This window comes from Pan paniscus, chromosome 21, assembly GCF_029289425.2.
Source record: "Pan paniscus chromosome 21, NHGRI_mPanPan1-v2.0_pri, whole genome shotgun sequence".
NCBI lineage: Eukaryota > Metazoa > Chordata > Mammalia > Primates > Hominidae > Pan > Pan paniscus.
The window spans coordinates 57,831,764-57,853,092 of NC_073270.2; the positions used below are offsets into that span (position 1 = coordinate 57,831,764).

The window sequence follows — 21,329 nt, forward strand, 5'->3', positions numbered from 1 at the left end:
GAGTAGAGCCTTAGGATGCCTTGGAAGACTGTCATGGACCAACATCCACAAGCAGCAGGTGTCCCCATAAAGTCCAGATAAGACAAATGCTTGTGAATGTAACACCTCAGGGTCTTTAGGACCCATATCACGTGCCCCATGGAAAAAGCTATTAATACCTCCCACCCCTATGAGCCTGCCTTACTGTGCAGACAGCAGAGGATGCTCATGAGTTCAGCATCTCCCCTTCCAGGTTTTCACCGGCACAGCCCACTCCAGAGGAACCTGCTTCCCCTTGTCCTTTGTAGAGCTATGGTGTGTGACTAGGTGGGGAGGCAAGCAGCAGCTTATGTGCGACTTCCCAGCAGTGTTAAGGACATGACCTTCTGTCCTAGTTGGAGCTTAAGGTGTCATCTGGGACTATGTGTTGAAGATGTGTGTGGCGGGGGGCATGGGAAGATAGAAATCATGATCCCTGCTGATCATAAGGCCACAGTACCTAGATCTTGGTTATTCCTCCTCCCCCTACAAAAGAAAAAAAGCAAGCAGGGCTCAGGGGGTGGGGGAGACAGAGGGAAGTCAACTTCTCTTAAGTCAGTAGATTGTATCATTAGGCCAAATGCCTGACATGACCCATTTTACAGAAGAGTAAAATAGATTCAGATGACATCCCTCTAGCTGAACGAGGCAGGGATTTCCCATCTTCAACTGCATTCGCTTATAACTAAAAAAAAGGTGGCTTCTCAGAGTAGAAGGATGGTTGCCAGGAGTTGGGGGAAACGGGGAGATGTTGATCAAAGGGCACAATCTTTGTCATGACATGAACAAATTTTGGGTTGTAAGGCACAGCATGAGTGGTGGCAGCTGTGTTAATCTGTGGTAGTCATTACACAATGCTTAGGTATTTCCAATCAACACATGATAGACACTGAATATATACAGTCTTTGTCTGTTAAATATTTAAAAGAGGCAGCTTTTGGCCAGGCATGGTGGCTCACGCCTATAATCCCAGCACTTTGGGAGGCCGAGGCAGGTGGATCACGAGGTCAGGAGTTCGAGACCAGCCTGGCCAACATAGTGAAACCCTGTCTCTACTAAAAATACAAAAAAATTAGCAGGTCATGATGGCAGGCGTATGTAATTCCAGCTACTTCGGAGGCTGAGGCAGGAGAATTGCTTGAACCCAGGAGGCAGAGGTTGCAGTGAGCTGAGATCGCGCCATTGGACTCCAGCCTGGGCGACAAGCGTGAAACTCCATCTCATGGAAACAAGAGACAGCTTCTAGGATGTCACCACCCTACCCCAATTTATTACTGGGTCATATTGTTTTAGGAAGTTTCTTCCCCTTATCCTTTAGTTTCTGCATTTAAAGAGGGACAGGGGCTAGGTGGGGTGGGAGAGACCATGGCCTCAGGCACACATTTAAGGTGGTATCCCAAATCTCAGCTGATCAAGGTAAATACCATAACGCAACTTTTTAAAAACCAAAATGAATGCAAAAGAAACCTACAATGAACAGGATGTCAGAACTCTAAACACGGGATCCAACTCTGCTTGCACAGCCCTGACTTGCCCTAATCCCAGGCCAACTTTCCACAGAACTACGAAAACAAAGCAGATGACCTGTGGGGCCACCGTTTGCCAATCTGCATTAAAATATTTTTTGGCGACTGAGTTCTCGGCACTCCCTTAAGTCTCATGTCCCAGGCAAGTGCCTCACCCTATCCCAGCTCTGGGTAGCACCTGGGAGAAAAACACCTGCAGACAGGTAAAGTTCTTAGTGCAGTGCCTGGCTCAGTCATGATGGCAACTTGAATTGAGGCTCATCTGCTTTCTTAGAAGAGGTTAAATACAGGGAGACAAACAAGCTATTTGTGTTCTGTAGTGTCTAGAAGGCAGCAAGAAACCTTAAGCAGAGGGGCGGGAGATCGCCTTGATTTCTGTTCTTCAGTGGAGATTTTACAAGCTGATCTGAGTAAAGATCAAAAGGATCCAGTTTTCCCCAATACCTAACCGGAAACTCATCTGTCTGTAGCATGGAGCAACACCTTCCTTAAAGTGGCCCCACGAAATTTTTCTAAAGATGGAGTCTCATTGCTACCCAGGCTCGACTTGAACTCTTGGGCTCAAATAGTTCTTCCTAGCTCAGTCTCCCAAGTAGCTGGGACCATAGACACTCATTACTGATGCTGGCTCAATTTCATGTTAACATTTCCCCCTTGCCTTTTATCCAAGGCCAATCACCCTGTTGCTTGTACTTAGGGGTTAACAGACTGGCCTTCCAAATCATGTCCTTTTTATAAATAAAGTTTTATTGGCCCACAGCTAAACTTATTTCCTTCCCTATTCTCTGTAGCTGCATTACAGTGGCCGAGTTGGAACCTCTGTGCTACAACAGCAGTGGCAACAGAGCTGATAACAAGTAGGACCAGCAAAGCTCAAAACATTTACTATCTGGCCCTTAACTGAAAAAGTTTGCGGATCCTTGGGGCTCAGGTGAAGTCAAACTGCAAACATTCTCAGTTTCCTCTTCCAGATCCAGAGGGCTCTGCAAATCAAGGCTGGTGTAAGAATTGCCATTCTGGTCTGTGCCATGTCAGCTGCTCCTTTCTATTAAGGCTGTTTTATTTGGTTATTACCTGTACATTTTAAGTCTCATTCTAGCAGGTTTAGCCAGTTCAGCCCCCAATTCCGAATGATTTAACCCCATCCACTGCCATCTTCTAATTTCCTAGAAATGGTAAGGTAAGACTATCCCTACTCCTACAAGTTTCCTGGTCCTAGACTTCCCTCTTAGCCTGCTTTTCTCTGAATCTTGGAATTCTTACCAGTCTCAAAAATTCTCTTAAGTTACCCAAATTTTTTTTAATATTCATTCAGCCTTATTCTCTTGAACTACACTCTCAGCTTTGTGCAAATCCCATTTGTGTCTCTGCCAGAAAATTTGGTATCTTTTAGTATGTTTTACAAGTCACACTTGCCAGTTCAGAGCAAAGTACTCTGCAGGAGGGCTTGCTACATTCTAAGACCATGGGCCAAATCTAGCCTGCCACCTGTTTTTGTGAAGTTTTATTGGAACACAGACACATTTGTTTTTTCTTGCAATCTATGGTTGCTTTTGCACTAAAACCACAGAGCTGAGTAGTTGCAAAAAACTTTATGGCCCCACCCACTGCCTGAAGTAAATATTGGGTTCACAGCTTTTTACTCACCTCTGCTCTATTGGGAATCCAAGTTTGCTGGGTGATACCAGCTTGGATATAAAATCCTTAAAGTCCATACAGCTGTTAACAACAAAAAAATGCCTTCTAAAAAGGCTGATATCTTTCCTCTTTGTCTAAAGAGCTATAACAAGAAGTACAAGGAACGTTTATGTGATTTCAATCTATGGGTTCCCACTTGAAAGGTCAACAACCTTCTAGATCAGAAACGCAGATCAGACTCACGACAAATAGCAGAAAGGTAACAATAGCAACTGTACAATAGCACCAGCATTCAGTAACCAAACACTTTTCTGATCAAAACGATCATCTCCAAAGAGACTAATTCTATCCTGGGTCTCTGTCATCATTTTAATCTTTTCTTCTTACAATAGAGATTCAGCAGTACACCATCACCTACCTGATGTAAAACTTAAACGGAGTCAGATTTGCCCAAACTACCACCATTCACAAAATAAACTAGGTACCTCTATTTCACAAGTGAAATAGTCTCTTCTATACAACCTATAAAATCTTACATCCTTTTTTCTTAGTTTACCAGGAACAATGGATCTACTTAATCTGTTTCAATTCCAGAGATGTTCAGCTTGATGAGGGCACAGAAGATTTTATATTTAAAAAGAGTATTTGAAGGAAAGATGCCAAAAGTAGAAACCAAGCAACTTTGGGTAAGTATTATATCCACTGAGATTTCATAACCTCCTAAGAGTCCATCTATGAGAAGAGGTTGGATTTTCAGTAGTTTGTGGGTTCAGCAAACACTAAATGCTTTCCGTGATGAAACAGATGCTGGTGTGAGGCTGTCCCACGTATCACATATCCCAGCACCCAGCACCAAGCTCAGGGCCCACTGGGCCCCTAGACTTTTCTCTCCAAATAGAATTAAACAGAATTTTGAATTCCACAACAGACAAGCACAGGCTGGGCTAGTTAGCTTGATCTTTGGCGCCACCTCCAGATCAAACTGCATTTCGTTTTACTACAGTAGGAACTCATTGAGAAATCCAATGTGCATTTATAATTAAGTTACTGAATGGGGCGCGGGCTGGGGATGGAGAACCTTCTACCGTAACTGTCTGTGGAGGGCTGCAAAATTGAGTATTCCTTACATCATGCTACCATGAGTCTGCCTTTTTTATTGTAAGACAACAGGTAAAAGAAACCACACAAACATATAAGGCAAACACTCTTAGAACGATCACCCAGGTTATGAAATAGAAGTTTTCCAGCAACCCCAGACCCTTCATGTACACCTTCCTCACTTTAACCCTTTCCACTCTAGAGATTAGTTTTAGTTTTCTATATCGTCTAAGTTTAATAATTCCATCAGAGATGGATCAGTTTTAAAATTGGAATCCGTTACGTAGAAGCTATCCCCATTGGATAGAGCAGGGCTTGGCAGACCCCGCCTTTGAACCAACAAGTCGACTTGCTTAGATAATCCTTGGAGGGAAGAGACAAATGCGAGGAGTGTCTCCACAGCCCTGCTTTGCTTTGCTTTCGTCACTGTCGCCCAGCCATCTCCTCTGGAGGCCTGTGAAGTTGGAGCGGCCAGCCCCAGAAGTGGTGCCCAAAGCCTGTCTCTCAGTGGCCTCACCTCTGAAGGGCTGGGCAACAGCACTGGTCAGAAGTTCCGACAGCTGACCACCCTCTTCGGCTGAGCTAGAGGTCTTGGCTGGGCTCTAGGGGAGCCTCGAGCTGCCCCACGGAGACCAGGGTGCTGAGCTGTCCCGAGGCACCGCTTTCCGGTGGGAAGGTGACCAAGTCTGAGTTCTTGTTCTCACTCTGATCACTGTGCTGCTTCTTGTGGCATCTCAGAGAGTCATCCCTGACGAAGGAGGCGCCGCAGGTCTCACAGCGGAAGGCCCTCTGCGTCACGATCTTGGCCACGTGCTGGGAGCTGCCCTCTCTGAGCCCTTCCTTGCCCAGAGGGGCCCGGTTCTCCGTCTTGGCCTCGTCCCTGTGCACCTTGTCGACGTGCTTGGCCAGGCTGCTGGGCCGCTTCGTGTCGAAGCTGCAGAAGTCACACTTGAAGGGACGGTCCTTACAGTGGACTCTGCTGTGCACGCGCAGGGCGGCCGCGCTGGAGCAGGAGTAGCTGCACTCTGGACACTTCTCCGGGTGGTCGGCCTGGTGCAGCCGGCTGTGCTCCAGGAGGTCAGCCCGGTCCCGGCCCTGGAAGGCACAGTGCAGACATTTGAAGGTGTGCTTGATGCGGATGTGCGATTTGAGATTCGCCTTCATGGTGCAGCGGACGTCGCAGAACTCGCACTTGAAAGGCTTCTCCCCCGAGTGCACGATCATGTGCCTTTTCAAGTCCGAGCTGATTTTGAACTTGGCGCTACAGAGCCAGCACTGGAAGGGGGTATCCCCTAGCAATGGAAGGTGTGTTTCCATTAGAACAGGCAGGCAAAACAGACCCTCCCACCCCAACCTGCCTCAGCACACTTGGCCGCCATGAGATGGTTGGGTTTTGTGAACTCTAAACCCAACCTCCTAATGACAACACTTGTTGTGCATATTAATGCAATCCTCACAACAATCCTATGAGTCGGTACTATTACCCCCACTTTACAGATGGGACAACTGAGGCTCAGAGAGGTCAAGTTACTTGACTCAGGTCAAACAGCAGGGATTTGGAACCCAGGCACTATGGCACTCAAGTCCATACTCTTGATGACCCCTTCAGTTTCAAATCTAAACTCCCATTTAACTTGACATCCCAGAATTGAATGTGGAAGAAGAGGTGAGATTTAAATTACAAACAACTGCTTCAAATCAAGCTAAGACCTGTGAAGATGCTTACTATAGTGTTTAATCTATATGACATCAGTTATTGAGCTTGTATTTCAAGTTAAAGTTTCTTACTAACTACAGGCTAAATTTTATTTATAATATTAATGCATAATTATGGCAGCAGGGGACAAATAATAAAGAGCCATGGTCTTTAGAGTCCCATTCCCTGGAGACATTGCTAAGGGTTTCTAGTTGTTTTTGGAGGTTGCTGCTTTAAACGTCAGTTGAATATACACAAAGATAAGCATCTTATTCTACACACCCATCCTTTCCCTAACCTCTCCCCTGCATTCTGGTGGTTGTGACTTTTACACTTTTAAGCTGAGTAGTAGCCTCACATTTTAGTCCATCAGCTTCTGAGGTTTTTTGAGGATTCACTCCCCTTCTCCACACTTAACTCCTCACTTGTTAGAAGTAGCTTTCTTTTCACCTTTAAGTAAAAAAAAATTTCCATTCTGTCTGGTGAATTCTCATACTTTAATCATTTTCAGATTTCAAGTTCAGAAGCCAACTATAAATAATTTAAATGGTGACTGGGAATGTGATATTCATCGGAGCCAAACACTGCACCAGGATTACAATCACTTCCTTATAAGTCTGCTGTCACACTCGGGCCAGTGGATGGCGTAACCACCCATCAATATAATTTTGTTTTCTTTTCTTATGTGTTGCTCATTTGGGGGCACATTTTAACTTGCTTCTTGATTAGACTGTGTTTCTTGAAAAAAGGAATCTCAGTTTCAGAAGTCATCCACTCTCATAATTTTGTAACTTTCACAAGGAATTTTTTTTTTTTTTTTTTTTTTTGATACAGAGTCTCACTCTGTCGCCCAGGCTGGAGTGCAGTGATGCAATCTCAGCTCACTGCAAGCTCCACCTCCCAGGTTCATGCCATTCTCCTGCCTCAGCCTCCCGAGTAGCTGGGACTACAGGTGCCCGCCACCACGCCCAGCTAATTTTTTTGTATTTTTAGTAGAGACGGGGTTTCACCATGTTAGCCAGGATGGCTTTGATCTCCTGACCTCGTGATCTGCCTGCCTCAGCCTCCCAAAGTGCTTGGATTACAGGCTTGAGCCACCGCACCCGGCCCTTTCACAAGGAATTTTTAAAATGGATTTTTAAAACTTCTGATTTAGTTTCTCTTGACTTTCTATACAAGTATCAGCCTGATATTCTCTTTGCTGCAATCCCAGTTAGCCATATTCAGGTATTCACATATCAAATATATCATGCCAGATGTTTCCTCCCTTCCTTTGCTAGAGTTTATCTTCTAGTAACTCCCACTAGCATGGTGGCTGGGAGTAAAGTCTTGAGTCCTTGCACATTGTTCTATTTTGCTCTCATACTTGAGATAGTTTGGCTGGGTATAGAATTCTAAGTTCAAAATCATTTCCCAACTCTTGAGGGCCCTGTTCCATTGTCTCCTAGAAGCCAATACTACCCAGACATATTTCTAGATATAGATGTCCCCTGTCCACTCCCTTCCATCCTGATTGGAATCCTGTGAGCACTTTTACTCTCCTGGCCCCTTAGAATTGTGGACTTCATTTCTCATTTGATTTTCTATTTTCACTCTATTTTCTTCTCACTTCCATTTTCTTTTCTTCCTAGACCTGGTCAGAAACCAGACTTCAGGACTGGCTCTTATTCTCAGTTCACTCACCCAATTTTTTTCCCATAATCTCTGGGAAATTAATTTTATAGCCAGCAATCCTAGTTTTATTTCATACTTCTTTGTACTCATTATCTCTTCATAGGTCTCTATTTGGATGCAACATTTCTGCCAGTGGATAGACACCAATTAGAATGTGAAAATTACCCAAGTACTCTTACTTCCAGGATTAGTTATTGACTTGGTTCATTTTATTCCATTCGTTTCCTATAAATGACTCATGATCCTTGGTTGACTATATTTGGGAAAGTAGACTGGTTTAATGATTAGACATGGATGCCAGAGGTTTCACCTGCTACTGGGTTGGTTAGGCAGTTTTGCCAGGCCTTGGCTAGTCCCCCAAGCTTTGTGGCCCTGGCTGTCTACATGCTTGTTCCAAGCCCAGAGCCCTCAGGGCACTTGGATATTGGCTGGGAACATTGGCTTCCAACTGTACAGCTGCCTCCCATTTGTCTGCTGGGACACAGCTTTCTATACTCAGTTTTAAACATCACTATGTTCCTGTCTGCTCACCATTTTCCAGGAATTCATTGAAAATTTTCAACTTATGAGCATCTTTATGAATATCTCAAACCCCATTTTTCCATGCCACGATGAGTTGGTCCTATCATTATTTCAGTAGGGTCCCATAAAGAAAGGAAGTTCCTAAGATTAAAAGTTTGTGATTTTTAATTATACTTAATGGATCCTGCTACATTCCAAATTTAGCCATGCAATCAGTGTATACATTTACTGAAACATCTAGTTTATAGGTCTGACTTGAGATACATCCTTGGCTTCTTGGCAGTTATAGTGGGTATCTACTCCCAGCTGGATTCTATATAGTCAAGATATAAAACCCAGCTGTCAGTCATATTTTACCAAAAGCTGTTGTTCCGGCAACAGAAAAATGACAAATCTCACAATTAGCACAGAAGTTCCAAATTCTTGTACTTCTACCATACCAAGTCATTTAAGTTGCTTGTGTTGTTAAGTAAATGAAGGTTAAGAAATTAGAGAAAAAGTAAGGGATTGAGGTTTCCTGGTCAGGGACTCACCCGTGTGAGATCGCAGGTGGACGGTGAGCTGGCTGGAGTTGCGGCTGGCATAGGGGCAGAGCTGGCATTTGTACGGCCGCTCATCAGAGTGGATCCGCAGGTGCTTCTTGAGGCTACTGCTGTCCACGGCAGCGTAGTCACACAGGTGACACTTGTGTGGCTTCACACTGGTGTGGCACCGCATGTGCATGGTCAGGTTGTCCTTCCGGCTGAAGCACTTGTCACAGAACTCACACTTGTGCGGTTTGTCTCCTTCAAACACATAAGGAGTCAAAGTTAAGGGTTTTTTGGTCAAGATGGCTACAAAGATTTGACCAAGATGATAGCCTGGGCATATGGGTGTGCCGCCGCCTCCTCCTGTCCAAATACTGAGAGAGAAAGATACTGAAGTCTACATCAGCATATTGGGAAACAAGAATGTGTATCATTCATTGATAGTTCAGAAATCCTAAGGGAAAGATGACATAAAAATCTGATTGATGGAGAAAATTACAGGCCAAACCCCGTTTGGGAAAAATGGCAGTGGTTATAGAAGTACTCAGGATAAGAAGTGGCAGCTGTAGGGATCTTGGACAGCTTCATGAACCACATGGAGAATGGTCAGGTGGACCCCTTCCTCTCACTTCTTCCAAACAGCAAGCAGCACGGCATCTCCCCCTAGGCTGTTGGTCAAAGGGTGCTGAGGTCAGAAAAAGAATACAAGGGCCTGGTAGTTAGAGATGCCAGGGACAGCAGAAGACCACATACCCAGAACACTTCCATCCAGCCATGTTTCATCACTACCCCCTAGCCCAACCCTTCCAGGCTGATCATATCCAAATAAAATTAGTTTACCCAATAAACAAATGCTTGGGGAAAGCCAGAACCAGAAAGACATGCCCAAGTCAAGAACTTAGTTACTAAAGCAAAGGGAGGAAATGAAATTAGAGAAATGAAAACTATGGAAATCAAAATAAAAGTTCTAATAAGTTGACCAGCAAAAAGGGTGTCGAATGACAGCTATTGGTGGATGTAGGTCATCATACATTTGTCCACACCCACAGAATGTACAACATCAAGAGTGAACCTTGGCCAGGTGCGGTGGCTCACACCTGTAATTCCAGTGCTTTGGGGGGCTGAGGTGGGTGGATCGCTTGAGCCCAGGAGTTTGAGACCAGACTGGGCAACATGGCAAAACCCTGTCTCTACACAAAAAATACAAAATATTAGCTGGATGTGGTGGTGCATGCCTGTAGTTCCAGCTACTTGGGAGGCAGAGGTGGGAAGATCACCTGAGCCCAGGAGGTTGAGGTTGTGAGCACAGATCGTGCCACTGCACTCTAGCCTGGGTGACAGAGCAAGACACTGTCTCAAAAAAAAAAAAAAAAAAAATGAACCTTACTGTAAACTATGGTCTTTGGTTGAGAATGTTGTGTCAGTGCAGGTTCATCTATGGTAAAAATGCACTATTCAAATGTCATGTTGGTAATGGGGAAGGCTGTGCATGCGCAGGAGCAGGGAGCATGTGGGAAATATCTGTATCTTCTTGTCTTTAGGTTCACTTTTGCCGTGAACCTAAAACTGCTCTTATAAAAACAAAACAAAAAGAAAAAGCCACCTATTAAGAAAAATCTTAGAAATGGAAGATACAGCTAAATAATCTCCCAAAAGGACAAGGGGGAAAAGACGCCAAAAGGTAAGACACGAAAGCTCATTCTAGATGGTCCAGGATAGAACTGAGAAGAATTATTTCCCAACACTAAAGACAGCCATGCATCTTATTTAGAAGCAGGGTGGTCCAATTTCAGAACCCTAAGAAGGGTGAGATCTGGAAGCTTCCAGAAAGAAAACCACCAGCAAAATGCTCACATCAGCATAAAGCTCCTCAGAACAGTGGATGCTAGCAAGACAGGAACAGGATCTTCAACTTTCTAGAGAAACTGTTTTAATAGAATCTTATACTTGAATTAGCATTCAGTGAGAGGAGAAGATAGTTGATATATGACTTGGTATCACACTTAAACACTGTACACCAGAATGAAAAATAAGGGTGATGGTGAAGGTAAGATGGGAATATGAGAAAATAGTACAATGGAAAAAGTATAGCTTTCAGACAAGAGAAAAACAACCATCAAAAGACTTGGTTGGGGCGACTGGGCATGGTGGCTCACACCTGTAATCCCAGCACTTTGGGGGGTCAAGGTGGGCAGATCATGAAGTCAGGAGTTCGAGACCAGCCTGGCCAACATGGTGAAATCCTGTCTCTACTAAAAATACAAAAATTAGCTGGGCTTGGTGATGCACACCTGTAATCCCAACTACTGGGGAGGCTGAGGCAGGAGAATGGCTTGAACCCAGGAGGAGGAGGTTGCAGTGAGCCGAGATTGTGCCACTGCACTCCAACCTGGGTGACAGAGCAAGACTTTTTTTTTTTTTTGGAGACAGACTTGGTTGGGCACAATGGCTCACATCTGTAATCCCATCACTTTTGAGAGGATCACTTAAGTCCAGAAGTTCTAGACCAGCCTGGGCAACACAGTGAGACCCTGACTCTACCAAAAAAAAAACAAAAACAAAAACAGGATTTGCTACGTGTGGTGGTATACCCTCGTAGTCCCAGCTACTTGGGAGGCTCAGGTGGGAGGATCACATGAGCCCAGAAGGTGAGCTCTGATCATACCACTGCACTCTAGCCTAGGTGGCAGAACAAGAACTCGTCTCTATGAAACGAAAAAACCAAACAGCACAAAATAAAAATCACATCAAATATCAGATAACTAGATGTCAAAGTAAATATTATAAACAAAAACGTATTACATTTCCCTCTTAAAGATTTAAGTTATAGGTCAGGTGCTGTGGCTCACGCCAGTAATCCCAGCACATTGGGAGGCCAAGGCAGGAGGATTGCTTGAGGCCGGAAGGTTGAGACCAGCCTGGGCAACACAGGGAGAGCTCATCTCTACTTTCATAAAAGTTAAAAATATATTTAAGTTAAATTAAGAAAAAAAGTCACTAAATGCTCTGAAGATACCTAAATCAAAGTGATAGGAACAGAATAGAAATTCTAGAAAAATGCTTAAAAAAAGTAGGAATATCAATTTTAGCATCAGGCAAAATAGAAATCATGGTGAAATCCATTAAAAATTTCATATGGATGAGAGAGTTCAGTATGTAGATAAAAGTCAAACTTTTATGAGTGTAAAGTAACATGGCTTCACAAATGGTTTTTCAAAAATGTCATCTTGGAAGTTTTAGAATGTCTTTTAGGACAGTTTTTGTCAAAATTAGATTACAAACTCCAGAAACAGATAAGTTTCCTATTTCAAAACCTATGGCCGTGGCTGGGCGCGGTGGCTCACGTCTGTAATCCCAGCACTTTGGGAAGCCGAGGCAGGCAGATCACCTGAGCTTGGGAGTTCGAGACCAACCTGACCAACATGGAGAAACCTCGTCTCTACTAAAAATACAAAAAAATTAGCTAGACGTGGTGGCACATGCCTGTAATCCCAGCTACTCGGGAAGCTGAGGCAGGAGAATCGCTTGAACCCAGGAGGTGGAGGTTGCGGTGAGCCAAGATTGCACCATTGCATTCCAGCCTGGGCAACAAGAGCGAAACTCCATCTCAAAACAAAACCAAACAAAAAACCTATAGTCTATAATGGCTTTAAAGTAGTTTGTAGATTTAAGTTCACTTCTAACAAAATGCTGAAATCAAGTACACAGTATGCAATTCAACAAACCAAAAGAAAGAATTGAGGCTACGTATAGCACTTGATCAATAAAAGTAAAAATGGTGCTTAAGAAGGAAGGCTTAGCTCAAAAAGAGAGGATACCAACAGATCAGGGTTCTTCATCTCAACACTACTGGAAATTCTCTGCTGTTTGGTGCTTTCCTCTGCATTGTAAGATGTTTAGCGGCATCCCTGGCCTCCACCCACCAGATGCCAGGAGAACCCTTCCTTCTCCAGTTCTAACAATCGAAGATGTCTCCAGACAGTGTTCCCTTGGGGGGTGAAATCGTACCTGTTGAAAACCATTCCAATAGACTTTGGAAAAGCAGAAGGGGACTACAGATACACAAAGTCAATCGTGACTATTAAGTAGAACTTTATACCCCAATAAATTTAGAAGACTCAATAAGATGGGTGATGGTCCAGGAAGATGTAAAATTGCTAAGTCTGGATTAAACGATCGAAAACAGGCCGGGCGCAGTGGCTCACACCTGCAATCCCAACACTTTGGGAGGCCAAGGCAGGCGGATCTGCCTTGACTTGAGGTCAGGAGTTTGAGACCTGACTGGCCAAGGTGAAACAGCATCTCCACTGTAAAAATACAAAAATTAGCCAGGCATGGTGGTGCACAGCTATAATCCCAGCTACTCAGGAGGCTGAGGCACGAGAATCACTTGAACCAGGGAGACATAAGTTGCAGTAAGCCAAGAGTGCACCACTGTACTCCAGCCTGGGTAAGAGGAAGACTGTCTCTCAAAAACAAAACAAAACAAAACAGAACAGAAAAACTGAAACAAAACAGATCGATAACAATGACAAATTATGCTAAAGATCTACTCTCTAAGGTAAATTGTTTATTGTTCGCAAGTATTTGCTGTAACTTATGGGGAGAATTATGCTTCCCTGTCCCAATAGCCTCTGGTTTGGACATGACGTACTCCGGCTAATGAAATATGACACAAAGTGACAAGAATTGTTGTCAAGGGCCACTGTGTGGTTCCTCACACTTGTTTCTCTTGCTCAAGATACACTGTTCCAAATCAGGAGATTAAAAAAAAATTTTTTTTTTTAATAGACAGAGCCTCACTCTGTCCCCAAGGCTGGAGTGCAGTGGCACGATTTTGGTTCACTGCAACCTGTGCCTCCCAGGTTCAAGCAATTCTCCTGCCTCAGCCTCCTAAGTAGCTGGGATTACAGGCAGCCACCACCATGCCTGGCTCATATTTTTATTTTTAGTAGAGATGGGTTTCACCATGTTGGCCAGGCTGGTCTTGAACTCCTGACCTCAGGTGATCTGCCTGCCTCAGCCTCTGAAAGTGCTGGGATTACAGGCGTGAGCCACTGCGCCCAGCCATCAGGAGATTTTTATCTGGGGTCTGTGTATAAAATTTCAGGGGTCTAAGATCTTATATGGGAAATGATTACATTTTTATCTTCCCTACCTGTAACTACTGTTTAGCATTGCCTTCAATTATGGATGTAGGCAATAAACCACACTAATAACAGTGCTGGAGACCCTCGTCAATGGACATGAAATGTGGTCGTACCACATTACACTCACTGTAGTTCTCCAAGTTATCACTTATGCTCACTTTTGCAATTAGGGTAGTTAATATGCTAGCCACTAGCTCCTGACATTAAATGCAGGGCTTCTCTGGGACTACTGTGCATATTAACCACCCGGGCTTGGGAGCATCTCATTAAGATGCAGATTCTGATTCAGTAGGTCTACGGTGCAGCCTGGGTTCCTGCATTTTGATCTACCAAGCTCCCAGCTGATGTGGACACTTCTGGTCTTTGTACCAGTTTGGGTAGCAAGGGCTTAAAGTATGAAAATTGCACATTTAACATTGATGATTATATCACAATATGATTTTTTTTTAATGTGATATATCTTATTAGATTTAAAGACATCTTTTTGAGAAGAGTCCATCCAAATTGCCAAGAGTGCATAGCACAACAAAGGTCAAGAACGCCTTCATCTGGCTGTTCCGGACAGAGGCAGATCTACCAACTGGGTCCTGGAGAGAAGACCACAAGGAATGCAGCTGGGGTGACTGTGGGGGACAGTGGCATATATGGAGCAGTCATCAGTTGTCACTGAGGTTGACAGTGCTATCTCAGCCTAATCCATCCTCCTTCTATGCTCCTAAGGATTGGAGCAGAGAGGGGATTGTGTGCACGTTCTACCAAACTTTCAAGGAAAGTCGTTTCTGTAGTCAACTGTTTCAGAGTGTAGAGAAAGATTTTGCTTCAGTTCACTTTATAACAGCTACCTGATACCAATGCCAAATGAAGAAATACAAAGTGGGATAAAAATACAAACATAAATCAGTCTCCTTTACGAAGCTAAATAAATGCCACAGGACCATCTTAAACTAGCAATATAGGGCTAGGGGGGAAGGGTGGCTCACGCCTGTAATCCCAGCACTTTGGAAGGCCGAGGCAGGAAGATCACTTGAGGCCAGGAGTTTGAGACTAGCCTTGACAATAGTGAGACCTCGTCACTACAAAATAAAATAAAATTAGCTGGGCGAAATGGGGCATGCCTGCAGACCCAGCTATTCGAGAAGCAGAGGCATGAGGATCACTTGAACCTGATTGCACTACTGCATTCCAGCCTGGGTGACAGAGCAAGAGAAGACCCTGTCTCAAAATAAATAAATAAATAAAAGGAAAATGCAATACATTTGAAATACAACCACTATTCCCAGTTAAACACACACCTCAGTATTCCTAGCCTTCTGAGCTTGGTTTTAACTTGAATGTGATAAGTGATCTCAACCAAAATCCCAGGGGTTCTAACCCTACAATGATGGTGACCTTGAAGCATGCCCAAAGCATGCCCATGACGGGGAATAAGACAGATGGTTTGAGTTGACTGCTACTCTTCAATTTGAACTGAAGCACCAAAGCCAAGACACACAAGGTCAAATACAAAGTCAGAAAGAGAAAACTTATTTGCATATGTTAATTTACTTAAGCAATCCAAAAGAACCACAGGTTAGAATCCCTGCCTCCCACTTACAACTGGGTCAGAGACACACCCTGACCTTTCCCCTCTCCTCTTGGTAACAGAACCTTCTTTGCAGCTGGGCACACAACCGCACAGGAGAAACTTCCTTTTCCCAGCCATTTCCACAGCTGGGGGTGGCCATGGGATTCAGTTCTGGCCAAACAGATGAGCTCGAGTGGTGTGCCTTTAAGGTGGCAGGAGGCCATTGTGGAGCAGGCTAATGAGAGCTGTACCCTTGGGATGACAACGCAAAGCAACAGCCTGGGTCCCTGAAACCACCGGGCCAGTGCCACACCAGCCTGATCACTTACACCTGGAACATCATGGTGCAGAAATACTTTGGCTTTAAACCACCATTACTTGAGTCCCAGAAGTGACAAAGGATGCTACTTCTGGGTCATGCCCCAAGGGAGGAATACCGTGAGGCCTCCATGCCTTTTCTCCTACTTTCCATTAGTTAAATTCAGAGAACTAAAGCAGTCACCTGGGGCCCAGAGAAGTGGCCTAAGTTTGCTTACACTAGGGAGGCACGTCTGCTTACCTGACTCGAGAACAAGGCCTTATATGTCCTGGATCCCCAGCATGCTCTGCGGTACCTCAAGAAAACATTAATCCAGCCCCTGTACATCTCTTGGGGTCGAACCCAGCACTGTGGATGTTCCAGGCCTTTAATTCTTGTGAAGGTTATGTTGTGAATTTTAAGATTTTTGGCCTCCACCCACTGAATGGCAGTAGCCTAGCCCCAGTTGAGAACAAGCACTCAAGTTATTTTCAGGATAAAGTCACCCACTCTGAGATTCCTCAAACTGAGCTGCCTCGTCTTTCCTCAAAGGGCTCCTGAATCTGCATGCTTTCACTGACATCGTCATCCTGGTAGCCTGTCTTCCAAGGTGAAGATCAAACATTTCCTTGCTAACATGCTTGTCATGATCCACTGTCCCCAGGCAAAAGTGGCCCTCTATTATAGCACAGTGCCCATCTTTCTGGACAGAGACCACCATCTTTGTCCAGAAATCTCTGTCCTCTCAGTGAAGGGGCTCCAGAGGCTCATCTGGCCATGTGTTGCCCCTCTTAAAACCATCCCTCAGGCCCCCTTGATACTCGGTGTGGCCATGACTAAGTCCCGCTCATGTTCCCCTAGGTCACAAGGGCCGCTGCTTCTGGGTCACAGCCCAAGGGAGGCATGCCACGGGCTCCCTGGCCTGCTTCCATTGCCTGCTGGCTAAGCGATGCAGAGAACTACAGCAGCTGCCTCAGACCCAGAGGCTAAGCCACGTGTTCAGGATGGCAGAGCCATTGGACCAGCTGTGGACTCTATGCCTCTGAAGATGTACTCAAGAAATAAACTGGATTACGTTTAAGCCACCGAGACTGGTTTCTGAAAGAACAAACCAATATTCTCGCTCAAACATGCAAGTATAGGATTTGTACCACAGATTAAGGGTTGGCAAAGTGTTTTGTAAAGGGCTAAGTAGTATTTTAGGCAGGATGGGCATGGTGGCTCATGCCTGTAATTCCAGCACTTTAGGGGGCCAAGGCAGGTGGATCACCTGAGGTCAGGAGTTCGAGACCAGCCTGGCCAACATGGCAAAACCCCGTCTCTACTAAAAATAGAAAAATTAGCTGGGCAAGGTGGCAGGCGCCTGTAATCCTAGCTATTCAGGAGGCTGGGGCAGGAGAATCACTTGAACCTGGGAGGCAGGGGTCGCAATGAACTGAGATTGCACCACTGCATTCTAGCCTGGGTGACAGAGCAGGACTCTGTCTCAGAGAAAAAAACAAAACAAAAAGATAGTATTTTAGGCTTTGTGCACCCTACAGTCCCTGTAACAACTACCTCTTGTAAGGCCAGAAAGCTGCAAGCAATAGGTAAATGAAGGAGCATGCCAACAGGCTGAGTTGCCCATGGGCTGCAGTTTGTAATCCTGGCATAGATTATGGCACTCCTTTGCTTCAGCACGTCTTATTTCTCTTCTCAGCAGCTGGCTGCCCTAAAAAAAAAGCACCTTTAAGAAGCCACCTTATTGCTCTAAGATTACTATAGCCACAGGCTCTGTGTAGCTCATCCTGGCAATCACTTCATCTTCATGTCACAGCCCTTTTGCTCCTTCTCCCAAGCCCACCCACTAGACTGAGTTTCATGAGGCAGATGAGGCAGAGACTGTCCTGTTCATTACTGCGTCCCTAGCGCTTAATTCACATTCACGTCCCATCTTTCTTACTGAGCTGTTGAACAGAATGGATACCTACCCGTGTGGATTCTGAGATGGCGGTCCAAGTCTTTCATGCCATGGACAGTTTTGAAGTGGCAACCTAGAAAAGAAAAATAGATTTTTTTTTTTTTTTTTGGAGACAGAGTTTTGCTCTGTCACCCAGGCTGGAGTACAGTGGCTCCATCTCGGCTCACTGCAACCTCCGCCTCCCGGGTTCAAGAGATGACCCTGTTTCAGCCTCCTGAGTAGCTGGGATTACAGGCGCCTGCCACCACGCCTGGCTAATTTTTGTATTTTTGATAGAGATCGGGTTTCACCATGTTGGCCAGGCTGGTCTGGTCTCAAACTCCTGAACTCAGGTGATCTGCCCGCCCCGGCTTCCCAAAGTGCTGGGATTATAGGTGTGAGCCACCACGCCTGGCCTGAAGAATACAATTCTTAGAAGAACCTCAGTTGAGTGTGGTGGCCCACGCCTGCCATCCCCGAGCTTGGGAGACCAAGGTGGGAGGATCACTGGAGGCCAGAAGTTTGAGACCAGCCTGGGTAACATAGAGACCCCAGCCCCCTATTTAAAAAAAAAATTAGCCAGACATGGTGGTGCATGCCTGTAGTCCCAACTACTCAGGGGGCGGATGAGGGAAGATCACATGCACCCAGTGAGTTGAAGGCTGCAGTGAGTTATGATCACACCACTATACTCCAGCCTTAACAGAGCAAGACCTTGTCTTGGGAGGCTGAGGCAGGAGAATTGCTAGAACCCGAGAGGCGGAGGTTGCAGTGAGCCGAGATCACACCATTGCACTCCAGCCTGGGCAACAAGAGTGAAACTGTCTCCAAAAAAAAAAAAAAAAAAAAAAAGGGTCCATATATGTATAACCTCAGGGTGGAAGCTACTATGAATCCAATGTTCTGGTGAGTCCCACGCTGAGCTCTGGATGCTACAGGACTCTTAGGCCCCCCAGGGAAGGCTGTTGTGTGCTGATGTAGATACTGGCGTGTTGTCAGCAAACAAGAGTAACATGAGCAGGCAGCTCAGAGATTCACGTAGGGCTTGCAGATCAGTGCTTGGCTCAGAAGCGGCTCAGCACGCCGGGTTTTATTCTTACCTGGGTAGCAACAGTTGAACGTCCTCTCTCCAAGGGTGGCCATTTGTTCCCTTGCCTCTGAGGGAAGAGTGATGACAGGGGCCTTCGGAGTGTCAGTGCTTTCAGTGGAGAGGCAGTTTGCTTTTGGAACATCATCATCAAGTTCTGAAGCTGAAATTGAGGCATAGTTTTGCTTAGTTTCTCATTTATAACCACCATGCTAAGTCTTAGAATACAGTAGGTTTGGGCTTATTTCACCTCCCTTCACCTTTCCAGAAAAAATTAAAAAAAAAAGAAAGCCATGTGACCAGGCGGGGTGGCTCATGCCTGTAATCCCAGCACTTTGGGAGGCTGAGGTTGGTGGAGCACGAGTTCAGGAGTTCGAGACCAGCCTGGCCAATATGGTGAAACCCTGTCTCTACTAAAAATACAAGAATCAGCCAGGCATGGTGGCATGTGCCTGTAGTCCCAGCTACTCAGGAGACTGAGGCAGGAGAATCGCTTGAACCTGTGGGGCAGAGGTTGCAGTGAGCCCAGATTGTGCCACTGCACTCCAGCCTGGTGAGAGTAACTCCATCTCCAAAAAAAAAAAAAAAAAAGCAGCAGAGTCTCAGGCCCTACTCCAGACTTACAGAACCAATCTGTACTTTAGCCAGATCCCCAGGTGATTCCTGAGCACAGCATATTACAATTTGAGAAGCACAGCTCACAGCCAGTGGTTCTCAGACGTCAGCGTGTATCAGAATTGCCTAGAAGGCTACTTAAAACACAGGTGGCAGGGGCTCCCATTTGGAGTTCCTGATTGAGTAGGTATGGGGTGGAGCCTGCGATTTTTCACTTCTAACAAGTTCCCAGTTGATGCCGATGCTGGTCTGGGAACCATACTTTTGAGTCTCTTGCTCTGTGAGCAAGAAACTGGCTCAGATGCTCAAGGTTGCAGGACTGGAAGTTTTCAGCTCATTGGAACCCACACTTGCCAGATCTGCAACCCATCCTATGTCCCTCAGGGACAGACACAAACAAAGCCTCATTACATAGCAACTCACATACTAGAAGAGAAAACCATTAAACTCTTGAGGGTTTTAATTCCACAGAAGTCAAGCAAGACTGAAAACAAATCTAAGTGAGGCACTGTATAACACAGTGGTTTGGGGAACAGACTGGGAAACCAGCTGATAAGTTTCAATTCCAGTTTTACCATTAGCTGTGTCCCACTGGATAAGCTACTCAACTTCCCCGTTCCTCAGTTTCCACATCTGTGAAATAGGTATTATGGCCGTCTCATTAGCTTAGATGAAGTTCTTTAGTATATGTAAGAGAACCTCATGTATTAGTCAATACTGTATAAATGCTATTAGTGTTATTCACTGATATACACACGTAAGATTCTACCAGATTCTCAGGGGGAGAAAGATGCATGTTTTCAACGCAAACTAGAAAAGTCAGAGAGAGGTGGGTTAAAGGATGACCCAGACAGAGCCTCTGATGGGGAGGTGTGAGGGGCCTCCGATTTCTTTTACGTTTAGACACCCAGGAAACCAAAGGAGGCCTGAAGCCCACTCTCCTGGGAAAGGTGCAGCTGGGGGAGACCCTCTGCCTCTGGAAGTGGGGGTGGGCCGCATTTGACTATTAGAAACCAGGTTAGCATGGCGAGGGTTTTAACTCCTGGGGAAACGGATGATGTTCCCTCACTAAGGTTCCTCCGGCCCCTCCGTCATTTTACTGGTGGTGACAGGAAGTCCACTAATTACTTTCCATTTTATTTTCCTCCAAAAGCTACTTGAGTTGCAAAGACACTTGCAAATTAAGAGTGGCCCAACCTTCGTAAAAAAATGTACCCCCTTGCCAGTGTCGCAGACCAAAGGTACCTAGGATAAAATGTCAGTTGGAAGACGGTTTTTTCTCCGAAGTGGTGGCTGAGGCTGAGGCACACTGCTGGGCCGGCAGAGTTTGCGTCCTGCTCCCACAGAAGGCACCTCAGTACTCCAGGACGCACGACACCCTCCCCATGCCCGAAACACTGGGTGCGGCTCCAGAAGGCGCCTCGCAGCGCTGGCTGCAGGAATCCAAAGTAGCTCAGTGCACAGACTTTCAACTCCAGCCTGGGGTTACTCAGCAATTCTCTTCTATAAACACCTCCCCCAAAAGACTCAGCATCCCCAGTACCTCCCCAACTTCCCTAAGGCGCAGAGATCAGCAAGAGCCCCGCCCCTCGACCCAGGGGACGGGATCCTGTAAGTCTCACCTGCCTATCTCCATCCCAGGCCTCGGGCACGAGGGTGGTTATACTATTCTGGTTATGGTAGCTCCACCCGAGCAAGCTTTATTTTAACATATAAGCTATTCGTTTAGTGGAGGCTTCATTAAACTACTCCCCTCCACCACCTCCTCGGGAAGTTGTGGTCAAAACCCACCAGACCGACTGTGGTGGAAGTTGATGCGGAAGCTGGAGAGCCCGCGCCTCTGGAGGGGTGAGCCGCCCCGGAGAGGGGACCCATCCTCCTTTCCGCGCCAGGAAAGAGCGGGGGAGAAGAGGAAGTCCAGTTACAACTCCTTTCCTCAGCCCCTTAAAGGAAAGGTATCGGCTAACCACGGGGAGC

The 21,329-nt window shown here is 45.6% G+C and overlaps 1 protein-coding gene across 4 annotated transcripts in view; it reads right to left on the bottom strand.

Annotated features, from left to right (window-relative positions):
• Nucleotides 1–4,316: 4,316 nt before the first annotated feature.
• The window catches only part of ZFP64 (ZFP64 zinc finger protein), a 105,590-nt gene continuing 88,577 nt past the window's right edge, over nt 4,317–21,329 (bottom strand). For all 4 annotated transcript variants that reach the window (XM_063601233.1, XM_063601236.1, XM_003815275.4 and 1 more), the window contains 4 exons: nt 18,751–18,900; nt 17,682–17,744; nt 8,706–8,957; nt 4,317–5,572 (listed from right to left, as the gene is read on the bottom strand). In XM_063601233.1, the coding sequence (XP_063457303.1) occupies nt 4,863–5,572; nt 8,706–8,957; nt 17,682–17,744; nt 18,751–18,900 (1,175 nt within the window). In that variant the 3' untranslated portion in view covers nt 4,317–4,862. The remainder of the gene's footprint in view (nt 5,573–8,705; nt 8,958–17,681; nt 17,745–18,750; nt 18,901–21,329) is intronic.